Source organism: Grampus griseus, assembly GCF_964374135.1.
Source record: "Grampus griseus genome assembly, chromosome: 1".
NCBI lineage: Eukaryota > Metazoa > Chordata > Mammalia > Artiodactyla > Delphinidae > Grampus > Grampus griseus.
This window is the reverse complement of record NC_139017.1, coordinates 14191915-14217394: the sequence shown is the minus strand read 5'-3', so window position 1 is coordinate 14217394 and position 25480 is coordinate 14191915. Positions and strand designations below refer to the sequence as shown.

Sequence of the window (25480 nt, the reverse complement as noted above, 5' to 3'; positions counted from 1 at the left end):
TAGTAATCCAATCCTCTAACAATAGGAAAAACACAACACCCAAGAAAGAGAATATAGAAAATATCTATATCTATCATCTATTGCCTTCCCTCAAGTTAGGCTGTAGTCCAATTTAGCAGTCTGTACTCCCATGCCTGCAGTTTACAGATATGGAAACTGAGGCACCTAGAGGTCAGAGAACTGGCCCATGGTAGTAGTTAATAGATAGGTAAGGATTAGACCCAAAGAGTCTAACCTCAGACTCTGTTCTCCTAACAGCTATGCTGTACTGCCTCAGTACATGAATTGTGGTCATATTCCAAATGAAAATATTTAAATACCTAGTCCCACATGGATTTTTTGCATTACTGGAAGTGTCACTGGGCTTTGAGCTACCTATGTCATTTTCCTTATAAGCCTCGGAAGACTGACCCAACTGTTCTGGGTCACATTTCTCAGCCCAACTGCCCAGATTTGTATCCTGACCTCACCCTTTCTTATCTCTGTGATCATATTGAATATAGTTCCCTATGCTATACAGTAGGACCTTGTTGTTTATCTATTTTATATATAGTAGTGTATATCTATTCATCTCAAACTCCTAATTTATCCCTCTCCCACCCTTTTCCCCTTTGGTAACCATAAATTTGTTGTCTATGTCTGTGAGTCTGTTTCTGTCTTGTAAATAAGTTCAGTTGTACCCTTTTTTTAGATTCCCCATATAAGTGAAATCATATGATACTTGTCTTTCTCTATCTGACTCACTTCACTTAGTATGATAATCTTCTGACTTCTTGACCAAGGCTTTCTACTCAACACTCAGTTCTACATCCTACCCACCACCCTTAATTCTAGTACTCCAGTAGCTCCAAGAGATACATATTCCTCCACTAACTATGGCCCCATCCTCTGCTAGACCACCCCACCCCACCAATCTAAACACCTGTAACAAACTCCTTGGTACACCTTCCTTGGTCTACCAAAAATCCCTCAAGGGCTAGTTTCTCCACTGTTGTACCATTTCCAAACATCTGTCTTCTAGTGTTCTGGGCTATTTATAAAATGGATGGCACTCAACCCCCTCTGAAAAATTCTGTTTAAAAAAAGACAATCACTGCTTTTTTTTAAAAAAGTATTCATTTATTTATTTATTATTTATTTATGTATTTATTTTGGCTGTGCCAGGTCTTAGTTGCGGCACATGGGATCTTCGTTGCGGCATGCAGGATCTTTAGTTGTGGCATGTGGGATCTTTAGTTGTGGCATGTGAGATCTTTAGTTGTAGCACGTGGGTTTCTTAGTTGCAGCATGCATATGGGATCTAGTTCCTCGACCAGTAATCAAACCCGGGCCCCCTACATTGGGAGCACAGAGTCTTTCCCCCCGGACCACCAAGGAAGTCCCTCTACTTTTATGTACAGTAAATTTTCTTTTTAGCTACTGTCCTCGCTGCAAATACCCTCAATCTTCTAATGAATCTTAGTACACCTCTGCAATGACATTTTCTTTTCCTTTCCTAAGACCCATCCTAAAATGTCCTTCAAAAGTCTGAAACCAGACCAACAAGAACACAAAATGAGAAGCAGAATTAAGGCTTTTTTTTTTTTTTTTTTGGTTAGAATATGCTGGAGAAAAAATCAAGTATCGCTTCACTTTTACTAGCCATACTTAAGTCTGACGTTCAGGAAAAAGATCTGGAAAATATTTATTATTCATAAATTATATTAACTTTTTATATTATTTTAGTAATATTCTGCAACTAGAGAAGAATCTCCTACTCAGTGAAATAGATACTGTGGGCAGGAGTCCCTATGGAATTATGAGGAAGGCCCTGTTTGGTCAAATCACACTTGTGATGGATACATGGACATCATCGCATCATAGCCCTGCCATCCTTATTGGGTACTTTTATGCCTCGGTCTTCCTTAAACAATATTTAACAGACATTGAATACATCAAATAGGCACTATTGGGAAAAAATGATTTAAATAAGAAACACTCAGAGATACCATCCTTACTCTCAAAGGGCTTACATTCTAAGTGAGAAAGTAAGTTATTCAGATAAAACGGTGTGACAAGGGTCAAGGCCCCTTTTTCACTAATGGAAGTAAAGAAAGGGACATCGTCAGACTACACCAGCCACTGCAGTTTCTGACCTTCATTCTTGAATATTTCCTTCCATTTTCTCTTGAGCTCTGTATTCTATCATCTTTAGCCTTTTCCCATAAGCTTTTATCAAACACACAAGGCTTGGGTATGGCTTAGATCTTTCATCATATTCCTCATCCCTAAATCAGGTAAATATCACAATTATGTAAATCCTCCATAGCAACCTAATGGAAGATTATAATCAAATAAGTATCCACGTCTTGTCATTAAATTGATAAGGAAACACAAAGGGCTTTGAAGCTGAATCCTGGAGCTGCTCCAGCTACAGAACATTATGGCTTTAGCAGAGAACCCAGACTACTGCTTCAATTCTAAATGAACCAGTTAATTAATTTTTTCATTCACTTAACAAGCACCTCCTTTGTGCCTGTCACCATTCAAAGGATACGGTTGTTGCCAAAACAAAGTCCTTGCTCTTTTTGAGCTTACATCATGGAGGTGGAGACAAACAATAGATAAACAGACATATAATCAAACATCAGATAATGTTGAAGGCTATGAAAGAAAGTAATTTGAGAGGATAAAAAGTGCTGGTTATGGTGTGTAGATAGAGCGGTCAAAATCTTTTAAAATGTAGCATTTGAGCAGATCTGTATAAAGTGACAGTGTGACTTTATAAATGTCTCTGGAGGAAGAGTCACCTCACCAAAAGAACAAAATATGTGAAAATGTAGTTCTAAATTCATGAAAAAATAAGTGTAGTAATTATTGGATCCATGTTATAACTTAGCCCAATATTTGACATTAGAGATTAAGTCCTATTCTTTTTTTAAGAAAATATTTGTAAAGCATTGTTTGAGTTTTCCCAAGAACCAAGGCGAGAAATGTTAGCCTCTATGTATCCTTGTTGAATGCTGCTGAATCTTAAGGTTGCTTCTGCTAAAATAAAGTACTTCTCTAAGTAACCCATCCCATCTGCTTAACAGCCTTAGAAGCTAGATGCAATGGTTCCCCATTTTACAGATCAGTAGATGAGAGCAAAGTGAAGCTAAGTAACTTGTCCAGGGTCACTGGCCACAGAGCAGTGAAGTCTGACAATACGTAACTTCTATTGTAAATGGATTGCCATTCTTTTTTCCCCTGAGAATTTATTGAGCTATTATTGTGCTACACCATACATCATACATCTGAATACAAAAGAAGTAATAAGCAGTATCCCTTCATCAAAGTGTATTTAATCGACATGTAAAGACAAAAGCAACATATCCCCCAAAAAAAAACTACAGAAGTAAGCATAAGATGCTACAGTATGGGAACATATGGTGAAGAAATGCAAAATTTAAAAAAAAAGAGTTAGTTGGTGTTAATATGAGCTGAATGTGGCTTGGGGCTAAAAAATGTTGACTCTAACCTTCTTTTTACTTTTTTTTTCTGCCCCTGTTCATATAAGAAGCAATTGAAGAAACTGGGGTGGTTCGCCTAGAGAAGAGAAAAGTCAGGGGGGATTTGATAACTGTCTACAAATATTTGAAGAACTGTCATGTGGAAAAGAAATTAGATTTGTTCTATAAGTCCCTAGCGGGTGGAAGTGATAGAAAGAGTTCACCACAATATAAGGAAGGACTTTCAAACCAAATAGAGAACTGTAGAGCTCTCTAAAGATAGAGGGGGCTATTTGGGAGATGGACTACTTTGATCCTCTAGCCAGGGGAGCCCCTTCAATGACACCTTGTACAGGGGAATCAAGGGTAAAATGGGTGGATGGATGACATGAATTTTCAGATCTCTTCGAAGGCTGAGAATTTATTATTTTACCAGTGAGAAATGAAATTTCTATTAATACTGAGCTGCTTATGAAGTTCCTCTCTCCCTTAGAGAGTGTTTTCTGCTCTTAAAATTTTTGGATATCGTATCTACAGCTCTGCATGTGACTGCTCGTGCTTACCTGATAATAAATAATCCTCTCAAGAGGTACTTGATTTCTTTTTGCTCTTTCTAGGTCTGCAGCCATACACCAACTACAGCTTCACACTTAGAGCTTGTACATCTGCTGGATGCACTTCAAGTGAGCCTTTTCTAGGTCAGACTCTGCAGGCAGCCCCTCAAGGTAATTAAAAAATACCCATGACTGGGGAGAAGAAGTTTTCATTTGGTATTTTGATGTGAACTCTATAAAGTCTTTCCTAACAAACAAGGAAGAAGGAATAAAGTCTATAAGTGCAAAATTAAATAAAATTGTAGGTTCCTATTTCTCAAGTTTAGTTAAACTATAAGCTTCCCAAGGCAGTTTGCCTTCAATTCCTTAAACCTTTTAGATGTGGTTTTACATGGAAAAACACTATTATCTACTTGGATACGAAATGCCTCCCAAAATCAAGGATTAAATATTCCCAGAGCAGCTAAAATATAACAAGCACCATGCTCCCTATTGAAGCTGATTAAAATATCACTGCCCTCAAGAACTTACAGTCAAATAGAAGTGATAGGACAAGTACCCAAGTCTGTATGAAGAGAGAGAATCTTAAAGGTGATGTGAAGAAAGAATAAATGAACAGAACGCTCAGGTTAATCTATGAAGGGAGAAATTATAACCCATCACAGGCATCAAGAAAGATTTTAGGGAGCAGATGCCTTCTGAGATGGACCACAAGGAACAAGGATTTTGACAAATGAATGGTAGGAGGAGAAATACACAGCTTGAGGGAATGTAAAGTGGGACCATCACCTTGGAGATCAAATTGGTGATGTCTATTAAACATAAAATGTTTCCCCATGACACAGCAGTTTCAATTTCATTATCTATGCCAGAAAATAACACTTCCACAACTGCACAAGGAGGCATGCACCAGGATGTTTATTGGAGCCTTTTTTGTCGTTTGGTTAATGGCAAAATACTGGAAGCAATTGAAATGTCTTTGAGTGGGGGCATTGCTAACTAAATTCAGGTATATTCACATTATGGAATTCCATGCATCAGTTTAAAGGAATGAGATGATCCATACATATAAAATAGAAGTTATAGAACTACATTCATGTATGGTGTCCTTATAAAACAACACATAGAAAACGATATTCATTTCTATAGATAAATAAATAAATGCATAGGAAAGATTCTGGCAGCATACGCACCCAAATAATAACAACGGTCTGTGCGTTAGGAAGTGGGATGGGTAGTATCATTTACTTGCAGGAGAAAAATGTGTGCAAAAGCTTGGGCTAGTGATCAACTAATTCTTTTGTTAATCTCTACTATCTGCCTGCTTTCCATGTGGGGAAACAGAGGCATAACTAAGTTTCTGAACAGAAATATAACGTTAATGATCATCAGACAGTTCTGAACTACTTGTCCATTACTCTTCTAATGAAGGGGTTGTTGTACCTCAGAATATTAGACCTGAACTTCCTACCAGTAAATGGGGAATAAAATGGAAAATTCCACATATGGGGCATATGGCTCCTCACCAGGAATTCACTAATGATGTTTTCTATATAAAGAATGTTTCATGTCAAAAAGCTTAGTGTTCCTATGAAAGGAAGAAACCAGCAGTGGATTTTTTGGAAAGGTAAACTGTCAAATGGATACTTTGATGATAATGGATAATTTCTAAAGGATCTATCAACCAGTTTTGGCTGAAACTCAGCCAGATGAAAGAGCAGGGTCTCTCCAGTTTACTCATCCAATCCATATATTTAAATTCTTAGAAAATATGCATCTCTATTCTCACTTTGTCCAAAAAAAAGAAGATTTCTTGAAAGAGCTCAGATTTCATGACTTAAACATTATAGCTTTCAACAGTGCTGGGGAGTATGAGATGAGAAATGTTTTACTTGATTTCTGTTTTTAACTTTATGCACCTTTACTTTAACACAAATAACTGTGCAAAGGAACAATAAACTAAATGAGCTTTCCTCTGCAGAACGGACATGGATTTAGAATCCACTTTCTGGCTGTGTAAGTGCCAATTGTGAATAACTTGTATGAGAAATAAATGTAGTCGGAGTGCTTAACTTGGAGGTTGTGAGGGAACTAATCAGCAGTAACATTAAGTTGTGTTGTTTTGCTAAAGTGGAAATAAACATATCATTTTAAATTAATAACCCCAATATAACTAATTTTAAAAGGTCTTGTTGAGTGAATCAGCCATAGTTTGAAGGTCTAACATTTGGGTGTCTAAGTGGATATGGAGAGAATTAAAAGAAGCATTTGTTCCTAGCTACCCTGAGAGCTCCTCATTTCTTTCATTTTCAATCTAAAAAAGAAAAAAAAAAAGCACATTATGACCCCATTGGTAAGTTGGACCTAATTCTCTCCGATTTTAACCTACTAGAAAAATGGCGTTTCCATAGTCAAATAGTGGGAAGAGCTTGAACTGGATTATTGCTCTCTTTCAGGATTGCTGCCGTACCGGCAAGCTCTCGTTCATTTTTAGAGATCAAGCATGCAAAATTGCAGGCATGCGTTCCTCTAGCATTGATAATATGAAAAAGCAAAAGGAAAAGAAGACCAGTCTTTTTCAGTTTCATTCCAGATTCCTCTTCCTCTGCCCTTCTTTTATCTGTTGATGCTCTCCCTTGGAATTCTCCAGTACTAGCTGGAATTCCTAATGAAGGTGGAGAGCTCCCAAATTCTAGAGCTTTCACAAAGCCTACACTCGCAGATTTAAGGCCTGTCTATCTACCAGTCTACGAGATGTTTATATTTAAGTGTTTTACAAATATTTCAACCTCAGTATTTCAATGTTTAAAATCGCTCTCCCCACTAACTTTCTTTTCTTCCCTTTTCCCTCTCTCAAATACCACCATCTAATCATCTAAGCCCCCAAACTGACATTCTTAATGCTTCTCTTTTCCTTAAGTTATAGTAGACAATTCTTCATAGTTTTATTAATTTTAAATCTTAAGGATTTTTAAAATGTTGTTCTTCCTTTCCATCCCTTCTGTCGTTGCCTTAATTCAGACACCTACAACTTCTCCAGAGCCTCCTAACTAGTCTCCCTGCCTCTGGCCATTTCTCCTCTTTCTCAAATCACCATCCCAATTCTTTTTTAACAGTTTTGCCAAAATAGGCATAACTCACATTAATTACCTCCATAAAAATCCCATTTCTTTCCAGGAGGAAAGAAATCCACATCTTGTTAGTAAATCAAATTAGACAGACCCCTCAAGTTTTAACTTCTGCCAGTCTGGCAAGTCTTTTGGTATTTCCCACATGCAATTTAATATACCAGTCATGCCAATATACTTGAACTTGTACCATGCTTTCCCTAGCTCTAGGACTTTGTGTGGGTTTCCCTCAGCCTCTAGATACCCTTCCCTACATCCTCACTCAGCTAACTCCCATTTTTTCAAAATTTGGCTCAGATATCTCCCATTCTGAAAATCTCCTCTGACCCCATCCCCTTCCCATCCATCCCCATTTCACTCCCAGCCTGTATTAGGTACCATGGCTAAGTGCTCTAATAGCACACTAAGCTTCCTTTTCTTAAAACACTTATCAAACTGGACTATAAATTGTTATTTACCCATTTTTATTCATCACGATACTATAGGTTCCTTGGAGGATAAAGACTATATATCTTTATCCCCACATTCACAGTGCCCAACATAGAAAATGACTAACTTGAGTAGAATGTTGAATCCACAAATGAACAAATAATAAATGGCCCAGAATTCAATGCACTTCCGACATCAGCCAATACAAAACTTGTTCCTTTGATTAACTTCCAAGGGAAAGCCAATCCACAAAAAGTGTTGGAATTTTTGACTTGGAATTTGTAGGGACATAAGGAATGGGTAATACTGCATGACACTCAAGACAAGTTAAAACAAAGCCAGTGGACATGTTCCTTATTTAGTAGCTATTATGTCAAGAGACCAACCAAGGTGTCCTTCTGACCTTTCCCTCTTACACCTCTCAGCTAGTTTACCTGCTCCCCACCCCACTTCTAGATGATTTCCCTCATGACCATCCATTTCCTTCCCTCGAACAGCCTCAGTTCTGCCCTTCCATTACGTTGAATAGGTTTTCTGATGTCACTGAGACCCAGGCTCAGCGAGGGAGGTAGATTCTTCACCTGGGACTTACTAAGACCTCTCACCAAAGGCGGGTCTTATCCTATCAAAGATTTCTTGCAGCTGCCAAGATAAGAGAGTCTCCATAACATTATGTAAGTGAAAACACAGGGCTTATTAGTTTTTTACACATTCCAATTTCATCTTATAAATCAAACCAACGGACACAGGGTTATTGCCAACATGAACAGAGCTTTCACCAGCTTATCTAAATATAAAACTCAACTTTTATTTAAAACACAAAGCAACACCAAAATGTGGCTTCATTTTATCTCATTAACTCCTGCATTTCCACAGACTGCATTGACTGATTCAAAGCAGAAACTAAGCAGTAGCCTTTCTCGCAACTTGGTGATTTTTAATACATCCTTCAAGGTAAGGAAGACAGGACTGCAGGAAGCGGATTATGAACTACAGCCTTATACTTTATCTTTTAAATCAACAAACTAATATCACGTTTAAATCAGAGCTCTAATTAGCTGGGTGAGTCATCCAGCAGCTGTTGGCAGAGAGACCCAAACATAAATGTATATTATGATTTGTGGATTTGTTCAAGTACCTAACATAGGGTGAGCTTTCAGAACAAAATGAACTACTCTCTTCTCAGGATTAAGCTGTTCTTTAGAAAATCAGTAAGTTTGAGCCATTTTTAAATCGATCTTGATTCTTTCAGAATGCTGCTAAGTAAATAGCATTTGAATGTCCTTTTCTTATAAAAGTGTTGAAATCTTACCCTTTCCTGAGTAACTTACACAGGAGGTACAATCAACCGAAAACTATTGATTATTGAGAACTTAATATTGAAATGAGTTTTTAAAAGCTGAAGAAGAGAGTTACAGAGTCTATTCAGAGCATGACCAGATGACAACATGAAAATCTTTCTCATCGCTAGGTTCTCCATCAATACATTTTTACATTGATAAGACTACTTAAATATTTGACCTTGAATTACAGTTGTTTGTGTACACATTTTATCTTTTATACAGAGGGTATAAACTCCTCATAAAAATGAGCCATATCTTAGTCGCATTTGTATTCCATAGAATACTTAACATAGTAATTTGTGGGACATAAATTTACAACAAAATTATTCAATATTTATGAGGCATCGTGCTATCCATAAAGATACATGGACTAGTAATACAGAGTAGACCCCTGCCCTCATGCAGCTAACTTTGTATTAAAAGCAGGAGAAAGAAATAGACCACACAGTCATAAAAACAAAAAATAATGATGATATCAAAGAAAGAAGATGATTATGATGTTATGAGCATTGAGAGGAAAATAGAAAAGGGCATATGATAGAGAGGAACAAGGTTGGGATCACTTTAGATAGGGTTAAAGTTATAGTTAGGGAATAGTGGTCAATAAGACCTCTCTGATAAGGTGATATTTACACGGGTCACTGAAATCTGAGAATAAAATGCACAGTTGTCATGGTGTCACGAACAAAAGTGTTCCAGTCAGAGGGAATGGAAGTGCAAAAGCTCAGAGGTGAGAAAGAACTTGAAACATTCTGAGGCTAGAAAGGAGTCTGGTGTGGCTGGAGCTTCGTGAATGATGAAGAGAATGGTGCCAGGTAGTCCAGAGCCAGAAAAATGTAGGGCCGTACAGGTTATCGTAAGGAATTGGAATTATACTATATGAATAATTTCAAAAGGGCTGTATATTTTATGAATATTATACTAGGTTACATATATACTATATATGCTTTTATAAGTGATAGAGAGAACGACAAGATTTAAAACACAGACACTAGTTTAGAGGCTATCACAGGAGTCCATGAGAGGGAGAAATGTAGTTTGGATCAGGAGAGGTAAAAATAGAAAGGACTATGCACATTCAGGGTAGAATCTGCAGGACTCGATGATAGATTATATTTAGGGGTGAGAAAAGTAAGAGCCTCAGGGATAATTTTTTTGTGTTTTGCCCAAGAAAATGAATAGTTGGATAAGATTTGGAGACAAACAGATTGTAAACCAGAAAACCAAGAGTTCTGTTTTAGATGTTTTAGGTTTTTGATACGTTATTAGTCATCTAAATGGAGGTAGGCAAGTAGAGAGTGGAACTCATGTGTCTGAAGCTCAGGAGAGAGTTTTAGTATAGCGATATGTATCAGGCAGTGTTCAACATAGAGATAATGTTTAAAACTGAGACTAAATGGAGATCAACTACAAAGACAGTGTTGCCAAACAAGAGGAGAGGAAAGGAGAAGAAGGGAGGGAAGGGTAGAGGAGAGAGCCTAGTTCTCTGAGGCACTATATCATTTTGAGGTCCAGGAAGGGAAGAGAAGCCAGTAAATGAGGCTGGAAGTAGCCAGAGAGAAAGGAAAAAACAAGCACAGCATGTCGTGTCAGAGAGGCACAGGCAAAGTATGTTTGTTCATCGAATTTGATAATTCAGGCAAATACTAGATTATGATTCCAAGTAAACAGGCATCAAATTTGAAAATTCCTGGATATTTTCTTAGGTCTTGATTACACTCAGAGTAACAGCCAAGATAGAGAAAGTCTCCGTCACTAGTTGTCTGGCATTCATTTTCTAAAGGCAATTCAAAACTAATAATAATTAAAGCATTAGTAAAGTATTTATATATTTATACCCAATTATATACTTTACCTCCAAAACAAATAAAATGTATTTTTGTTGCTCACCATGAGATTTTTTTATCAACAGATAAAAATATCATAGCATGTGGAGTGATGGTATGACTTTTGATATGGTGCTTACTGTATCCTAGCAATAAAACTTCCTTGTGTTATTTTTGCCAGGAGTTTGGGTGACACCTCGACACATTATCATCAATTCTACAACAGTGGAATTATATTGGAGTCTGCCGGAAAAGCCCAATGGCCTCATTTCTCAATATCAATTGAGTCGTAATGGAAGCTTGGTTTTCCTGGGGGGCAGTGAGGAGCAGAACTTCACTGATAAAAACCTGGAGCCCAACAGCAGGTAAACTAAAAGAAAACTTCACCAATCGTACAGTGAGAATTACAGATTTCTCAGGGTTGAGAAAGAGGCCATCTCCAACTGAAACAATATTAAATGAATTGGTTAATTAATCTCATATATTAGCCATTCCATAGCTGATGAAATCTCTTAATCCATTTCAGATGATGAAGATCCAAACACTAGCTCATTACAGTAGTCTTCAGAGGACATGATATTCCTTAGAACTGTAAACAGCCTTTTATTTGACATGAGAATTTTTTCGTATATGAAATACACAAAGTATTCAATTTTAAGAATTATCAAATGATCTTCAAAATCATGCATCCCTAAACTAGCAAGAAAAGAGATCTAAAGAGGTGTGTTTTGTATCAACAACCTTTACTTCTGGGATAATGTTTTCTCTACTTGCTATACTATATATAGACAGGAGTGGTTTGAGGGGGAAAACTTCCACATATTTGCAATTCAGTCCCATTCATTTCTCAGCAGAGATCGAATATATCTTAGATCAACAGATGTTTTCTTACAGAGAGTAGAGATCAATTTAGTTTTATTGTAGAGAGTAGCAGATCAATTTAGAGACATCTTTCTCTAAACATATTTCCCTGAACTCTAACCCATTTAAAACTGGAGAACATTCATTTGAATCCTCCACAATCCACCGGCACACTCCAAGACTTTCCTGAAATCTTTAAGAAAAGCAATGAATTACTCGACGGTTAAAAATAAAATGGGGGGGGGACTTCCCTGGTGGCGCAGTGGTTAAGAATCCACCTGCCAATGCAAGGGACACGGGTTCGAGCCCTGGTCCGGGAAGATCCCACGTGCCACAGAACAACGAAGCCTATGCACCACAACTACTGAGCCTGTGCTCTAGAGCCCTTGAGCTGCAACTACTGAGCCCACATGCCACAACTACTGAACCCCGTGTGCCTAGAGCCCATGCTCTGCAACAAGAGAAGCCACTGCAGTGAGAAGCCCACGCACCACAACGAAGAGTAGCCCTGCTCACCACAACTAGAGAAAAGCCCACGTACAGCAACAAAGACCCAACGCAGCCAAAACTTAATTAAATAATTAAAATAATAATAATAAATTTACATTTTAAAATGCCCATATTTAAAAAAAATAAAAAATAAGAAAAAATAAAATAAAATGGGAAAGGGTCCGAAATAGTGATGTCCTGGAGAGAATGTTCCCTGTGCTAGAAAAATTATAAGGTCTATGGTAAAGTCTCTGGATGGGGAACAAAGAATTTGCAATTTGTCACAAATTTAGAACCAAGCAATAGATAGAAAAGCCAGCAATCACTGTCCAATTATCGTGTGCATTGCCTTATCACAATTCTTTCTTTTTTAAATATAGGTACATTTATAAGCTGGAAGCCACTACTGAAGGTGGCAGCAGTCCCAGTAATGAGTACATTATACAGACACCTATATTAACACCAGAAGAAATCCCACCTCCATATAACATCACAGTAATTGGGCCTGATTCCATATATGTAGCTTGGACCCCACCAGGTAAGAAATAAAACCTGTGTGTGTGTGTGTGTGTGTGTGTGTGTGTGTGTGTGTGTGTGTGTGTGTGTACACGCATGCGCACGCACGCGCATGTGTACATAAAACATTTCAGAGGAAATTAATTGGAGATAGGACTGGAAATGTGAATTTAGTAAATCAGAAGGACATATTCTGTCTCCTGGATAAATATAAACAGAATAAACCAAACTACACTCACGGGTGAATACATGTGTTAGCATTTATGTACATACATATAGATAGATATAGGTGTATAGATAAAGATATATAGATACCTAGATATATACTTTTCTATCAAAGCAATGCTTTCTTTCAAGTACCAGAGCCTAAAAATCTCTTTTCTTATTCATACATATGCAAGGTAAGTCACATAGGTCTGAACTACCTTGAGCATCCGTTTCTACAGGATCCCCTAGATTGAATCATTGGCATTATATTATAGTAGTGAATGGAGAATTCAGAAAGAAAATAGACCACTCCACCCATGTATCTTGAGTTGTGACCAGTTATATAGTAGCTGAATTTTACCTCTCTGAGCTGTGTAGCCTCCATCAAACCATTGAGTCCCTAGTAGGTTGCTTTTGTGGTTTAGTGCAATATTATATTTGGAATATAATCACCATCCTCAGGTCAAACTCTGACTGCATTAACACTGTGGATTAAGGATTAGAGTGAAATCTGCTTGCTCTGTCTTTTAACATTAGGGATATTTGGAAGTTTTGTTTCAGTAAAATTTAAAACTGATTAAGGTGTTAAATGAACTTCAAAGATATGTGAGTTTATTTTTAATATCTAGTCTTAACATGAAATTAACACAAACCCCTGTTGTCCCCATCAGATTAAGTTTAGCCACATTTCAACATCGTACTGAAAATAATTGGTTAACAGTCATTTGGGCTATCAGCAGATCCATTCCATAAAATAATTAACAGACATATTTTGCATTGAACTGAAAACATAACTCAGTCAAAACATGTAATTTAGGCATAAAGATAACATAAAGGCATAATATTGGATTGGCCAAAAAGTTTGTTCGGGTTTTTCTGTAAGATGGTATGGAAAAACCTGAACGAACTTTTTGGCCAACCCAGTATATAAAACTTAAATTCTCATGAACCAACATCCTTCTGATGTCATAATCTCAGATCAAAGAAAAAAAGGATCTTTTGGGGGACAAATTTGCAGGAGAAAATCTCTGAAGAGCTTTCTAAGCAAAGAAAAACTTAAGTTGCTCTAAGATATAAAGTATAAATGATTTCATCCACCTTTGTATTAAAATGAACATGCAACATATTAAATTAAACAAAACAAGAAAGAATAATCCATAGCGCCGGGATGTGTCATAAAGTACTATAATTCAGATCTCAGTATTAGAAGCATAGCTGTTCTTGAACTCTGCTCTTAATTTTAACAGGAATAAATACAAATCTCCTGCTGTGAAAAATATACAAACTTACATATCCTTTTATGGAATTGATTTCTACCTTCATGGAAGAGCATGGCCAACTTGCAGCCTTTTAGCGTATTTCTCCTTGGCATTCTTATAGTACCGTGGTATTTTTGCTCCACAAAGTAAAATGAGGCATCACAGAGCCAGCCTGAGACCAGATTCAGCCTATTGACTGGAGACTTCTCAGATTCAGTCCAGGGTCTTTTACCATACAAGTTTGCAAAGAGCAATAAAGAAAATCCAGGGTGATACGCAAAGTTGATGATTTTCTAGCCAAGTGACCAGGAAGTTCCATGGTTTATCACAGAGGTCCCCAGCCTTTTTGGCACCAGGGACCGGTTTCGTGGAAGACAATTTTTCCACGGATGGGGTGGGGGATGGTTCAGGCAGTAATGCGAGCGATGGGGAGCGATGGGGAGCGGTGGGGAGCGGTGGGGAGCGGTGGGGAGCGATGGGGAGCGATGGGGAGCGGCAGATGAAGCTTCACTGGCTTGCCCACCGCTCACCTCCTGCTGTGCAGCCTGGTTCCTAACAGGCCACAGACTGGTACCATCTGCAGCCTGGGGTTTGGGGACCCCTAGTTTATCAAATTACATGTCATTTTCATATTATTACACACCTAAATTGTCATTGCTAATCCGAAGATTTCACACTTAGTAAGGATTTGAAAACATCTTTCTTTTTAAAAAAATTTTTTATTGGAGTATAGTTGATACAGTGTTATCAACTATAACAATGTTGTGTTAGTTTTAGGTGTACAGCAAAGTGAATCAGTTATAGATATACATATATCCACTCTTTTTTAGATTCTTTTCCCATGTAGGTCATACAGAGTATTGAGTAGAGTTCCCTGTGCTATGGAGTAGGTTCTTATTAGTTATCTGTTTTATATATAGTAGTGTGTATGTCAATCCCAATCTCCCAATTTATCCCTCCCCCGCCCTTTCCCCATAAGTTTGTTTTCTATATAAGTTTGTTTTCTACATCTGTGACTCTGTTTCTGTTTTGTAAATAAGTTCATTTTTTTATATTCCACATATAAGCGATATCATATTTCTGTGCCAGCTATTAGCTGACTTTAAATAAGTCAGTTTCTTTGAGTCTCAGTTATCTCCATCTGTAAAATCAATCAGAGAAGAAATCAGAGAAGAAAAAGAAATAAAAGGAATCCAAATTGGAAAAGAAGAAATAAAGCTGTCACTGTTTGCAGATGACATGATATTATAGATAGAGAATCCTAAAGATGCTACCAGAAAACTACTAGAGCTAATTAATGAATTTGGTAAAGTAGCAGGATAGATTAACGCACAGAAATCTCTTGCATTCCTATACACTATTGATGAAAAATCTGAAAGAGAAATTAAGGAAACACTCCCATTTACCACTGCAACAGAAAGAATAAAATACCTAGGAATAAACCTACCTAAGGAGACAAAAGACCTGTAGGCAGAAAACTATATGACACTGATGAAAGAAATTAAAGATGATGCAAACAGATGGAGAAATATATCATGTTCTTGGATTGGAAGGATCAACATTGTGAAAATGACTATACTACCCAAAGCAATCTACAGATTCAATGCAATCCCTATCAAACTACCAATGACATTTTTCACAGAAAAAGAGCAAAAAATTTCACAATTTATATGGAAACACAAAAGACCACGAATAGCCAAAGCAATCCTGGTACAGAAAAACAGAGCTGGAAGAATCAGGCTCCCTGACTTCAGACTATACTACAAAGCTACAGTAATCAAGACAGTATGGTACTGGCACAAAAACAGATATATAGCTCAATGGTGCAGGACAGAATGCCCAGAGATAAACCCATGCACATATGGGCACCTAATTTACAACAAAGGAGGCAAGAATATACAATGGAGAAAAGACAGCCTCCTCAATAAGTGGTGCTGGGAAAACTTGACAGCTACATGTAAAAGAATGAAATTAGAAGACTCCCTAATGCCATACACAAAAATAATCTCAAAATGGATTAAAGACCTAAGAGTAAGGCCAGACACTATCAAACGCTTAGAGGAAAACATAGGCAGAACACTGTATGACATAAATCACAGCAAGATCCTTTTTGACCCACCTCCTAGAGAAATGGAAATAAAAACAAAAATAAACACATGAGACCTAATTAAACTTAAAAACTTTTGCACAGCAAAGGAAACCATAAACAAGACAAAAAGACAACCCTCAAAATGGGAGAAAATATTTGCAAATGAAGCAACTGACAAAGGATTAGTCTCCAAAATTTACAAGCAGCTCATGCAGCTCAATATCAAAAAAAAAAAAAAAACAGCCCCATCCAAAAATGGGCAGAAGACCTAAATACACATTTCTCCAAAGAAGATATACAGATTGCCAAGAAACACATGAAACGATGCTCAACATCACTAATCATTAGAGAAATTCAAATCAAAACTACAGTGAGGTATCACCTCACACCAGTCGGAATGGCCATCATCAAAAAATCTATAAACAATAAATGCTGGAGAGGGTGTGGAGAAAAGGGAACCCTCTTGCACTGTTGGTGGGAATGTAAATTGATACAGCCACTATGGAGAACAGTATGGAAGTTCCTTAAAAACTAAAAATAGAACCACCATACAACCCAGCAATCCCACTACTGGGCATATACCCTGAGAAAACCATATTTCAAAGGTGTCATGTACCGCAATGTTCATTGCAGCTCTATTTACAATAGCCAGGACATGGAAGCAACCTAAGTGTCCATTGACAGAAGAATGGATAAAGGAGATGTGGCACATATATACAATGGAATATTAGCCATAAAAAGAAATGAAACAGTTATTTGTAGTGAGGTGGATGGACCTAGAGACTGTCATACACAGTGAAGTAAGTCAGAAAGAGAAAAACAAATACCGTATGCTAACACATATATATGGAATCTAAAAAAAAAAAAAAAAGTCCTGAAGAACCTAGGGGTAGGACAGGAATAAAGATGTAGATGTAGAGAATGGACTTGAGGACGCGGAGACGGGGAAGGGTAAGCTGGGACGAAGTGAGAGAGTGGCATGGACATATATACACTACCAAATGTAAAATAGATAGCTAGTGGGAAGCAGCCACATAGCACAGGGAGATCAGCTTGGTTCTTTGTGTCCACATATAGGGGTGGGATAGGGAGGGTGGGAGGGAGGGAGATGCAAGAGGGAGGAGATATGGGGATATATGCATATGTATAGCTGATTCACTTTGTTATAAAGCAGAAAGTAACACACATTGTAAAGCAATTATATTCCAATAAAGATGTTAAATAAATAAATATGTATTTGCCCCAAAATCTGCTAGGTCCCAAGGCCGCCACTTTCAAAATCATAAAACTGCATATTGCAAGATTGGGTTTGTAAATTTTTAAGATTTCTTTCAAATTTCCCAGAATTTTGTCATTTTTTTTCTTTGAGTTCAATATCATATTTTCATGTTTAAAGTATAATGTTTCTATTTAGAAAAGGATCATTGTGAAATAAGGCATAAGTTTTGCTTTTTTAATGTCACCTTAACTCTTGTCTACCTCAATTTTGTAGAAATTGTTCATTCCAGTCCAGCCTAAGGGATATTGTAGAAATGCTTTACACACTAGCTCTGACCATGTAACCAGCGGTTAATAAATCCATAATATCCAGGCCTGTCAATCTTTTAGTTTCAGATGCACAAACTCCATGACAGAAACCCTGTAATATATGGAAAGATTAAAGTCTTAAATTAAACTTTTTTCCTGGTGCCTAGAAGGATTTTGAACTTAGTAAACAGGGAGATGATTTTGACTTGTGTATAATCTACAGTTGATTTTATTGGAAAGTACCTCATGCTGTGTTTTGATTTGGATAATAAAAACATTTCCTGTTCCTGAATAGTCACAAATATATATTTTAAACAGGAAGAAAACAAACTTGTTATAACTTGAGGTTGTTTATTTGCTGACAGTCGAGAGCTTTCTAGGTATTCATCATACCCTCCTGCCATTGCAAAGTGATTATATCATACACAGAGCTGAAAAATGGACAAAACAGTCCATACCTGTAGTTCCCAAACCTGAGTGAACATTAGGATCATCTGGAAATCTTGTGCAAAGACAGATTCTCAACCCCAAGTTTACTGAATAAGAATGTCCTGGGCTAGAGTTAAGTTCGGCAGATGACACTGATGTGCTCCAAGTTTAGTAACCATGGATCACCCACATCATGGGTGGTCAAAAGTGGTCAGTTACAATAAATCTCTGAAAATGCAGATCAAACCAGTTTCCCTTGAATGTCCAAAGCCAAAATAGTGGTTAACTGATTGTTTTTCACACGTATTTTGTTTCGTGGTCAGTAAGGACAGAGTGACCTTACACAGGTAAGTTGCTGGGAGAAAACTATCTCTGTGGTTGCCTGGCAACAGAAAATGACCCGTGCAATTATGTGGGCTTTCAGTTTACACATTGTTAATGATCAGTGTTATCTATAAATTGCCTTATTGTTTATAAATCCTGTTAGTAAAAGGGGTTCAGGCCAGAGAGTATATGAGAATATTCAGGGGAAGAGAAATTGTGATAAATATCATATATTCATTAACATTACTTGTGTATATTTGCCATTTTTTAAATTCCTAGTATGTGCCAAACAATTTGATAAGCACTTTCCCTGCCTTACTGCAGTTAATTCTCATGCAAACCCTGGTAGACAAGTAATATCATTATCAAAATATTAAGATAAGAAACTTGAATCTTGAAGAAGTAATATAATTTACTCAAGGTCACACAGCCTGAATTCAAATTCAGGTCTGCGCTCTTCTGCTGCCTTATAAGAGCAATTCCTTCCTGTCTTTGGCTTAACTCTTAAATCCAAATCATACTTTCCATTTACTGCCCAAAGTCTTTTAGATTTACGATAGAGCAACTAGGTTTTCTGAAATAGTAGCCTAGAGGGCCAAGAAGCAGAGCTAGGTGTTGGGGAAAACCAAACGATATGGGGAGAAAATTTTTTGTGTGGGGCATGTCAAGACCAGAAGAATTAATGGTGGAAAATGACAAGCCCCTGAAGGGAAAATACCTACCTGGCAATAGTTATCTCCTGAGGCGTGAGGGAACTAGTAACCAGAAGCCATTACTGACCCATCTAGAAGTGCAGAAAGAATAGACATGACTTAGCAAAACTAGATTCCAGGTCCAGGAAGATTTTAATTAGGTGGGAAAGGAAAAGAGTCATTTCTCAAATAACTACAGAGAGATTATTCAAAGACTATTTTAAGCCCTTTGTAGACTGTCTTTTACCTCCCAAGTAAATCCTGGTTTACTTTCTCTCATTATTACTTGACAAAAGTTAGCGGTAAGATTATCAAAACTCTCCGAACTAAAAAAAAAACAAGATTTCCGCTCTTCTGTACATCATTTGTACTTTCAAATCAGATGATACACAAACAACATGTCCTTATAAAATGTTTGCTAAAGTATTAAAGGAACAAAAATGTTGAGTAAGCTTCTAAACTTTATCATTCAGGCAAATATAAATAAATTTTGGATTTTCTGCTGTTTAAAATTATTCAAACACTTGATTTCCTATAGAAGCCCACATTCAGTGGGCACTGGGTATATGCTGGCTGTTCTTATTTGAATCTACAGACAACGTAAACCAGATTAGTTTATTCCTAAACATTTCTTCTCACCTTTTACAAGCTCTGAACCTTGGGTCAGAATTTACACATTCATATTAAAGAGAAAAAAGGATATATGCTACCTTAGTGGTTGAAAATGTATAGAAAAATGAAAAAGAAAATACTTCATGGGATGTAAGTGGTTTACTCAGAGTAAGAATGGAGATAGGCATCCCTGCCATTTCAGAATCCAAACATTCAAAATTATTTAAACTCTGAAGGTAATAATGGGACTTTCTAATTTATCAAGATGACGACTCTGTTTTGATCTATCCTAGCCCTTAATCATCTTCTAATTAACAATATCATTGGATTCAACACCCGCTTTTTCTCACTAAAGATGGTGAGTTATTTAGGCTTAATGCATAATATTGAAATAATGGTGCTTTTCCTGTCACATTTATCTCTTAGTCCATTAAAGAAAAGAATTGGCAACAATTCTTCTACTGAGAAATCATTTAAATTAATATTGCTTAGGAATATAAATGATTTTTATTAATCAAGTTTTGATTAAAGGGTAGCTAGCCACAATATGGCCTGCGGGTAGACATTAAGCATCTTGGTGTTCAGTGAACTCATCAACTGCAGTGTATTACATCAGATACTATCCATTTAAAGTCAAAATTGGCATTAAGCTTTTTAAAGAATTCATGTTGCATTAATTGGGATGATTCAACATTGGTAATTGTTTCGGGTTTCTTATAAGGGTAATAGCCAAGTGACAAGTAGTGGTGAGTTTCAGAAGAAAATGTAAAACTCATTTCAATGATTTGTAGTTTATTTTGCATATTACATTACTTCACTTATCTTTTCACTTTTACTGAGGTATAATTGACAAATAGAATGGTGATATATTTAAAGTGTATAACATGATCACTTGATACACGTATATTTTGTGAAGGGATTCCCACCATTGATTTAATTAACACATTCATCATCTCATATATTTCCTCCTTTTTCTTTTCTTTACTATAGTCACCGTGTTATACAATAGATCCTCAGACCTTATTCATCTTATAACTGAAAGTTTGCACCCTTTTGCCAACCTCTCCCTATTTCCCCCATTCTCTCAGCCCCTGACAACCAGCATTTACTGTTTCTATGAGTTCAACTTTTTTTTTAATGATTCCATATATAAGCGATACCATTAGGTATTTGTCTTTCTGTCTGTTTCACTTAACACAATGCCCTCTAGGTTCATCCATGTTGTAGCAAATGGCAGGATTTCCATCTTTTTTAAGGTTGAACAACAGTGCGTTGTATATATATCACATTTTCTTTATCCAGTCATCCATTAATGGACATTTAGGACATTAGTTGTTTCTAATCCTTGACTATTGTGAATAATGCTGCAGTGAACATAGGCGTGCAGCTATCTCTTTGAGATAATGATTTCATTTCCTTTGGACACATACCCAGAAGTAGAATTGATGGATCATATAGTAGTTCTACTTTTAATTTTTTGAGGAACCTCCATACTGCTTTCCATAGTGCCTGTACCAGTTTACATTCCCAACAGTGATATACAAGGGTTCTTTTTTCTCACATTCTCATCAGCATTTATCTCGTCTTTTTGGTAATAGGGATCCTAACAGGTGTGAAATGATATCTCACTGTGGTTTTGATTTGCATTTACCTGATGATTATTGATAGTGAGCATCTTTTCATGTACCTGTTGGTTGTTTGTATATCTTCCTTGGAAAAATGTATGTTTAGGTCCTTTGTCCATTTTTCAATTGGATTTTTTTTTTTTTTTTTTTTTTTGCTGTTGCATTGTAGGGGTTCCTTGTATACTTTAGATATTTAATCCTTCATCAGATATGTGGTTTGCAAATATTTTCTCCCATTCCATACGTGGTCTTTTCATTCTATTGATTCTATTCATTCTTTGCTGTGCAGAAGCTCTTTAGTTTGACGTAGTCCCATCTGAGTATTTTTGCTTTTGTTGTCTTTGCTTTGGGTGTTTAATAAATTTATCTCACCTTATTGAGTTCTAATATGTGCTAGGCATTTTCCAAGAGATTAACACATATCTATTTAATGTTCATAACAACGTGTAGTACATCCAATGTTCTCCCTGTGTTGCTAATGAGAAAAGTCAATTTCGATGTTAAAAGCTTTTTTCTCTAGGTGATTCATCACATAGGTGTCAGAGCCAACCCACAATGAATCTGACTCCAAATTCTATGAGCAAACCCACTGTACTATATTTTTTCACTAAACAGTACATAAAGCAAATGATTTTTTTTTCTGCATTGTACTATGATCCAGTTCAAAACTTAAAAAAAGAAAAATGGCCATAGATACAGCAAACGTAAATGAGGACAAAGTAGTTCAAGGGCAGTTCATCCAGTAACCCAGTAGAATCATTCTGTTTGCAGCTTAAAATTTCAAAGGATGTAATTCATTTACATTTGAGTGGATTGATTCATCTGTTCATTTTAACAAACATGAAAATGTTTACTGGGACCCTCTCAGGAGTGAGGCACGATGCGACATTTTGAGAGTTAAAAAGAAGAATGAATGAGGCATCGTCCTTCTTGTCAAGAACCCTACCATCTAGTTGGGTAGAAGAGGCATAAAATGATAACTATTATACAAATGACGTAAAATTTCCATACAGTTGGTATGGATGTGTGTTCAAGAGGGTCTGGTTTCACTTCCATGGCCCCCAAAGGACATAACCAAGATACCCCTATCTCTACAAAGGAGACATTGGGCTAAATTGTTAAAAGCATTATGTGAAGCACAGCCCGTGGTTTGAAGCAAACGTGGCTATCAAACCGAATTAATAGTTTTCCTCTTAGAATCGTTCTTGTTCCAGCTCCTAAAAAAGGATTTTAGAAAAGCTTTATTTGATTGACTTGTCCCATTGTGAAGTATGCACCTGCTGTGAAATGAAGCCAGAGAGGAAAAAAAAAAGTTGAATAATTTAACTTTTTTATTTGTAAAGATAATCAGGGTTTTTCTGATTACATCTTAACTTCATAAATGTTAAATAACCTATCAGCATCTAGTTGTTGTAAATTATGAAAAGGAGCCTCGCAAGGAATATTAACCAACGAAATCCTTGTTCTTTAGCGAACAGGAAAATGTGTTATGGCAGCTTGTCATTGTGCAACTGGTAACTTTGACACCAAATAACAAAACTGCCATTTGCACTTCAGGTAAATTGGTTCACGTGAGTTTCCACTGCTCGTCTTGCTCTGACATAAATTTATGAACTCAGGAACTCACCAAGTCGTGTGGCTTGCCAGCTGACTTTAACAAATATGCCCATTTCATTGCATTTAGTCATCAGAATACCAGGGGGCTAGGTCGTTTCAGACTCATTGCAGATGGTCTAGGGTTTGCAGGAACACAGGAGGCTTTCATGTCACTGTCCTATAAAATATGACAGTGGAGGGGGCCCTCTTCCTAAATAAATGCGTGTCAGTGCTTGACATGTTCACAGCTTCAGGGAGCATTTTCTGTTTCAACACCTCATAGGTGTATATAAAGGACATTTATTAACCAAGATGTGGAAAATTGCCTTTTCTGGGTTCATGCTTTGACCAGCCATGATCAAGATTATGTCTATATTTGAGATGTGGTGGAAGTACAGTTTTGTTTCCTGACCTCCTAGGAGTCCTGTCCTTTTAAGCAGAGAAGTTACTGGAAGCAGACCAGTAGGTACAGACTAAAGACATATAATGAGGTGCAACCTCAGACAAATCAAAGGGAAGACCACTCTAAATTACTGCTGAGAATAAAGACGAGGATATCGTTACAGGAAGACAAGTTGACCACATCCAAGTATATGTAAAAAATAAAACTAGCATAACAAGATAGTTATAAAGATATTTACTTGATTCAATATAGCATTGCTGTAATTGTAATTAGAATAGCAGCTTTATATAAAGATGGGTTCAGAAGTGTTAGAAGGCACATGAAAACAGTGTCATAACTGTGGGTTTTTGGGGGGTTTTTTGCATTTCGTTCCATTTCCTTTTGTGGAGATGTCTGTCATTTATTCAGTACTTTCTATTTGCAGTAATGACCTAAAATGCTTTACATAAATTTTTTAATTTAATCCTTTCAGCACTTTAAGATGTGGCTATTAGTGTCATCATTTTACAGCTGAAGAGACTGGCATCCGTAGAGGGTGGGTAATTTACCAGGGACAAATGAAGGCAGAAGAGGGATTTGATCTGACTCCATTCTGTGGTTTATCTAGTTCAAGACTCATGGCATGTTTTTCAAATGTGTGTTTGTCAAACTTTTCTACAAGTTCTACCCTAAAATCAGAGAAGACAGAATGAACATGCAGTCCCAGGAGGTTTGGAAAAAACCTGAGGCAATCACCATAACCTTGCAACTTTTTTAAGGTCTTGCTTTTTATCTTAAAAATTCATGCAAATTTGGCATTGAATTCCAATGTGTTTGTCTCCATCCCCCAAATAATGTATTGTATAATTTATCATTCAGGGGTACATTTTCTATTAATCTCTTTAGTTAAAGCATGGTATGCTGTTCTATTTCAGGATATTAAGTCAATCTGAAGAAAGCCAACCCCAATGTCCAGGCAATTCTTCCTCTCTTCATTTCATCATATATATGTGTGTACAAACAGCAACCTTTTCTTCCCACTGCTTTATAGACTATGTCAGGGTAACGATAAGGAGCAATGCCCCAAATCTGAGGTGGGATGCTGTGACATGCCAAGATACTCTGGATGGATATTCCCATAAGCATATCTTCCTGCTGTGAAAGGTCAAATTGCAAACCAAGAGGGTACTGATTCACTCTTCAATCTCTTTTACTACCTCGAGCAATTCTCCCCAAAGAACATCTTTAGTGGGGGGAAGAAAAAAACCTGATTATATTGCTCTTTATTTTACCTCTAATACAGTACTTAAGTTTTCCTCACCTATTAATACATTCAGAGTCTCCAACGCTCTCTGTAATCAACCCCCTTCATACAACTCTCAAACTTCGTAATTATAGCAGTCTTGTTGGGAGCAGTAAAAACATTCCCAGTTTTGTCTTGCAGTTGAGAATTAAGCCTTGAAGAATATCTTCTAAATGAGCTCATTACATGTACTCATTATACCATTAAAGAGAAAATGAATTTACTTAAATTTTCTAGATATTAATCTTTGTTGTGATATCTGAAAAAAATAATATAGAATTGTCTATTACCTGACACTAAGCAGAAGCATCATGGTCCTAGCCAACTTCTCATCCCATGTCTGAGGAAGATTACGCATAACAAATTCATTTTAAAGCAATAGTAAGTGACAAAAATTAAATTGTGTTTTGACTGCACCGCGAATAGGATATGTACGTGTTCAACACACTGGTTATGTCTGCATAAACGTTTTCGGCTGGTGTACAGTTCACTCTGAAGTGACGATAGAGTTAAAAAAACTGAGTAGAGAAAGTTCCCATCACTCACTACACATAAAATTTCCTAGTCTTGTGCTTTTTAGGGAGAAAAATCCACACCCAATTTTTGTGAACAAGGGATAGCGGGATTCTGCTGGTTTTCCCTAGCTTGGGCAGGGGAGTTGTGTATTTCACAAATTTTACAAGTCAAATTGATTTTGGGAAAGAGGACATGTTTGTCCTTGTCTCCAAAAATACTTGGACAAAAGTCCACAAATGTCCAGGGTGTGTGTATCCTGGTTTGGGAAACCTGCTCTTCAGAACTTTAAATATTTACCTATAA

At 36.9% G+C, this 25480-nt stretch overlaps 1 protein-coding gene across 1 annotated transcript in view; it reads left to right on the top strand.

The window, feature by feature from the left end:
- USH2A (usherin) overlaps positions 1–25480 on the top strand; it is a gene marked incomplete at its 5' end in the record, with an annotated part of 770156 nt that overhangs the window by 600635 nt on the left and 144041 nt on the right. The window contains 3 exons of the mRNA XM_082666701.1: positions 4088–4195; positions 10932–11115; positions 12481–12638. Coding sequence (XP_082522827.1) covers positions 4088–4195; positions 10932–11115; positions 12481–12638 — 450 coding nt within the window. The remainder of the gene's footprint in view (positions 1–4087; positions 4196–10931; positions 11116–12480; positions 12639–25480) is intronic.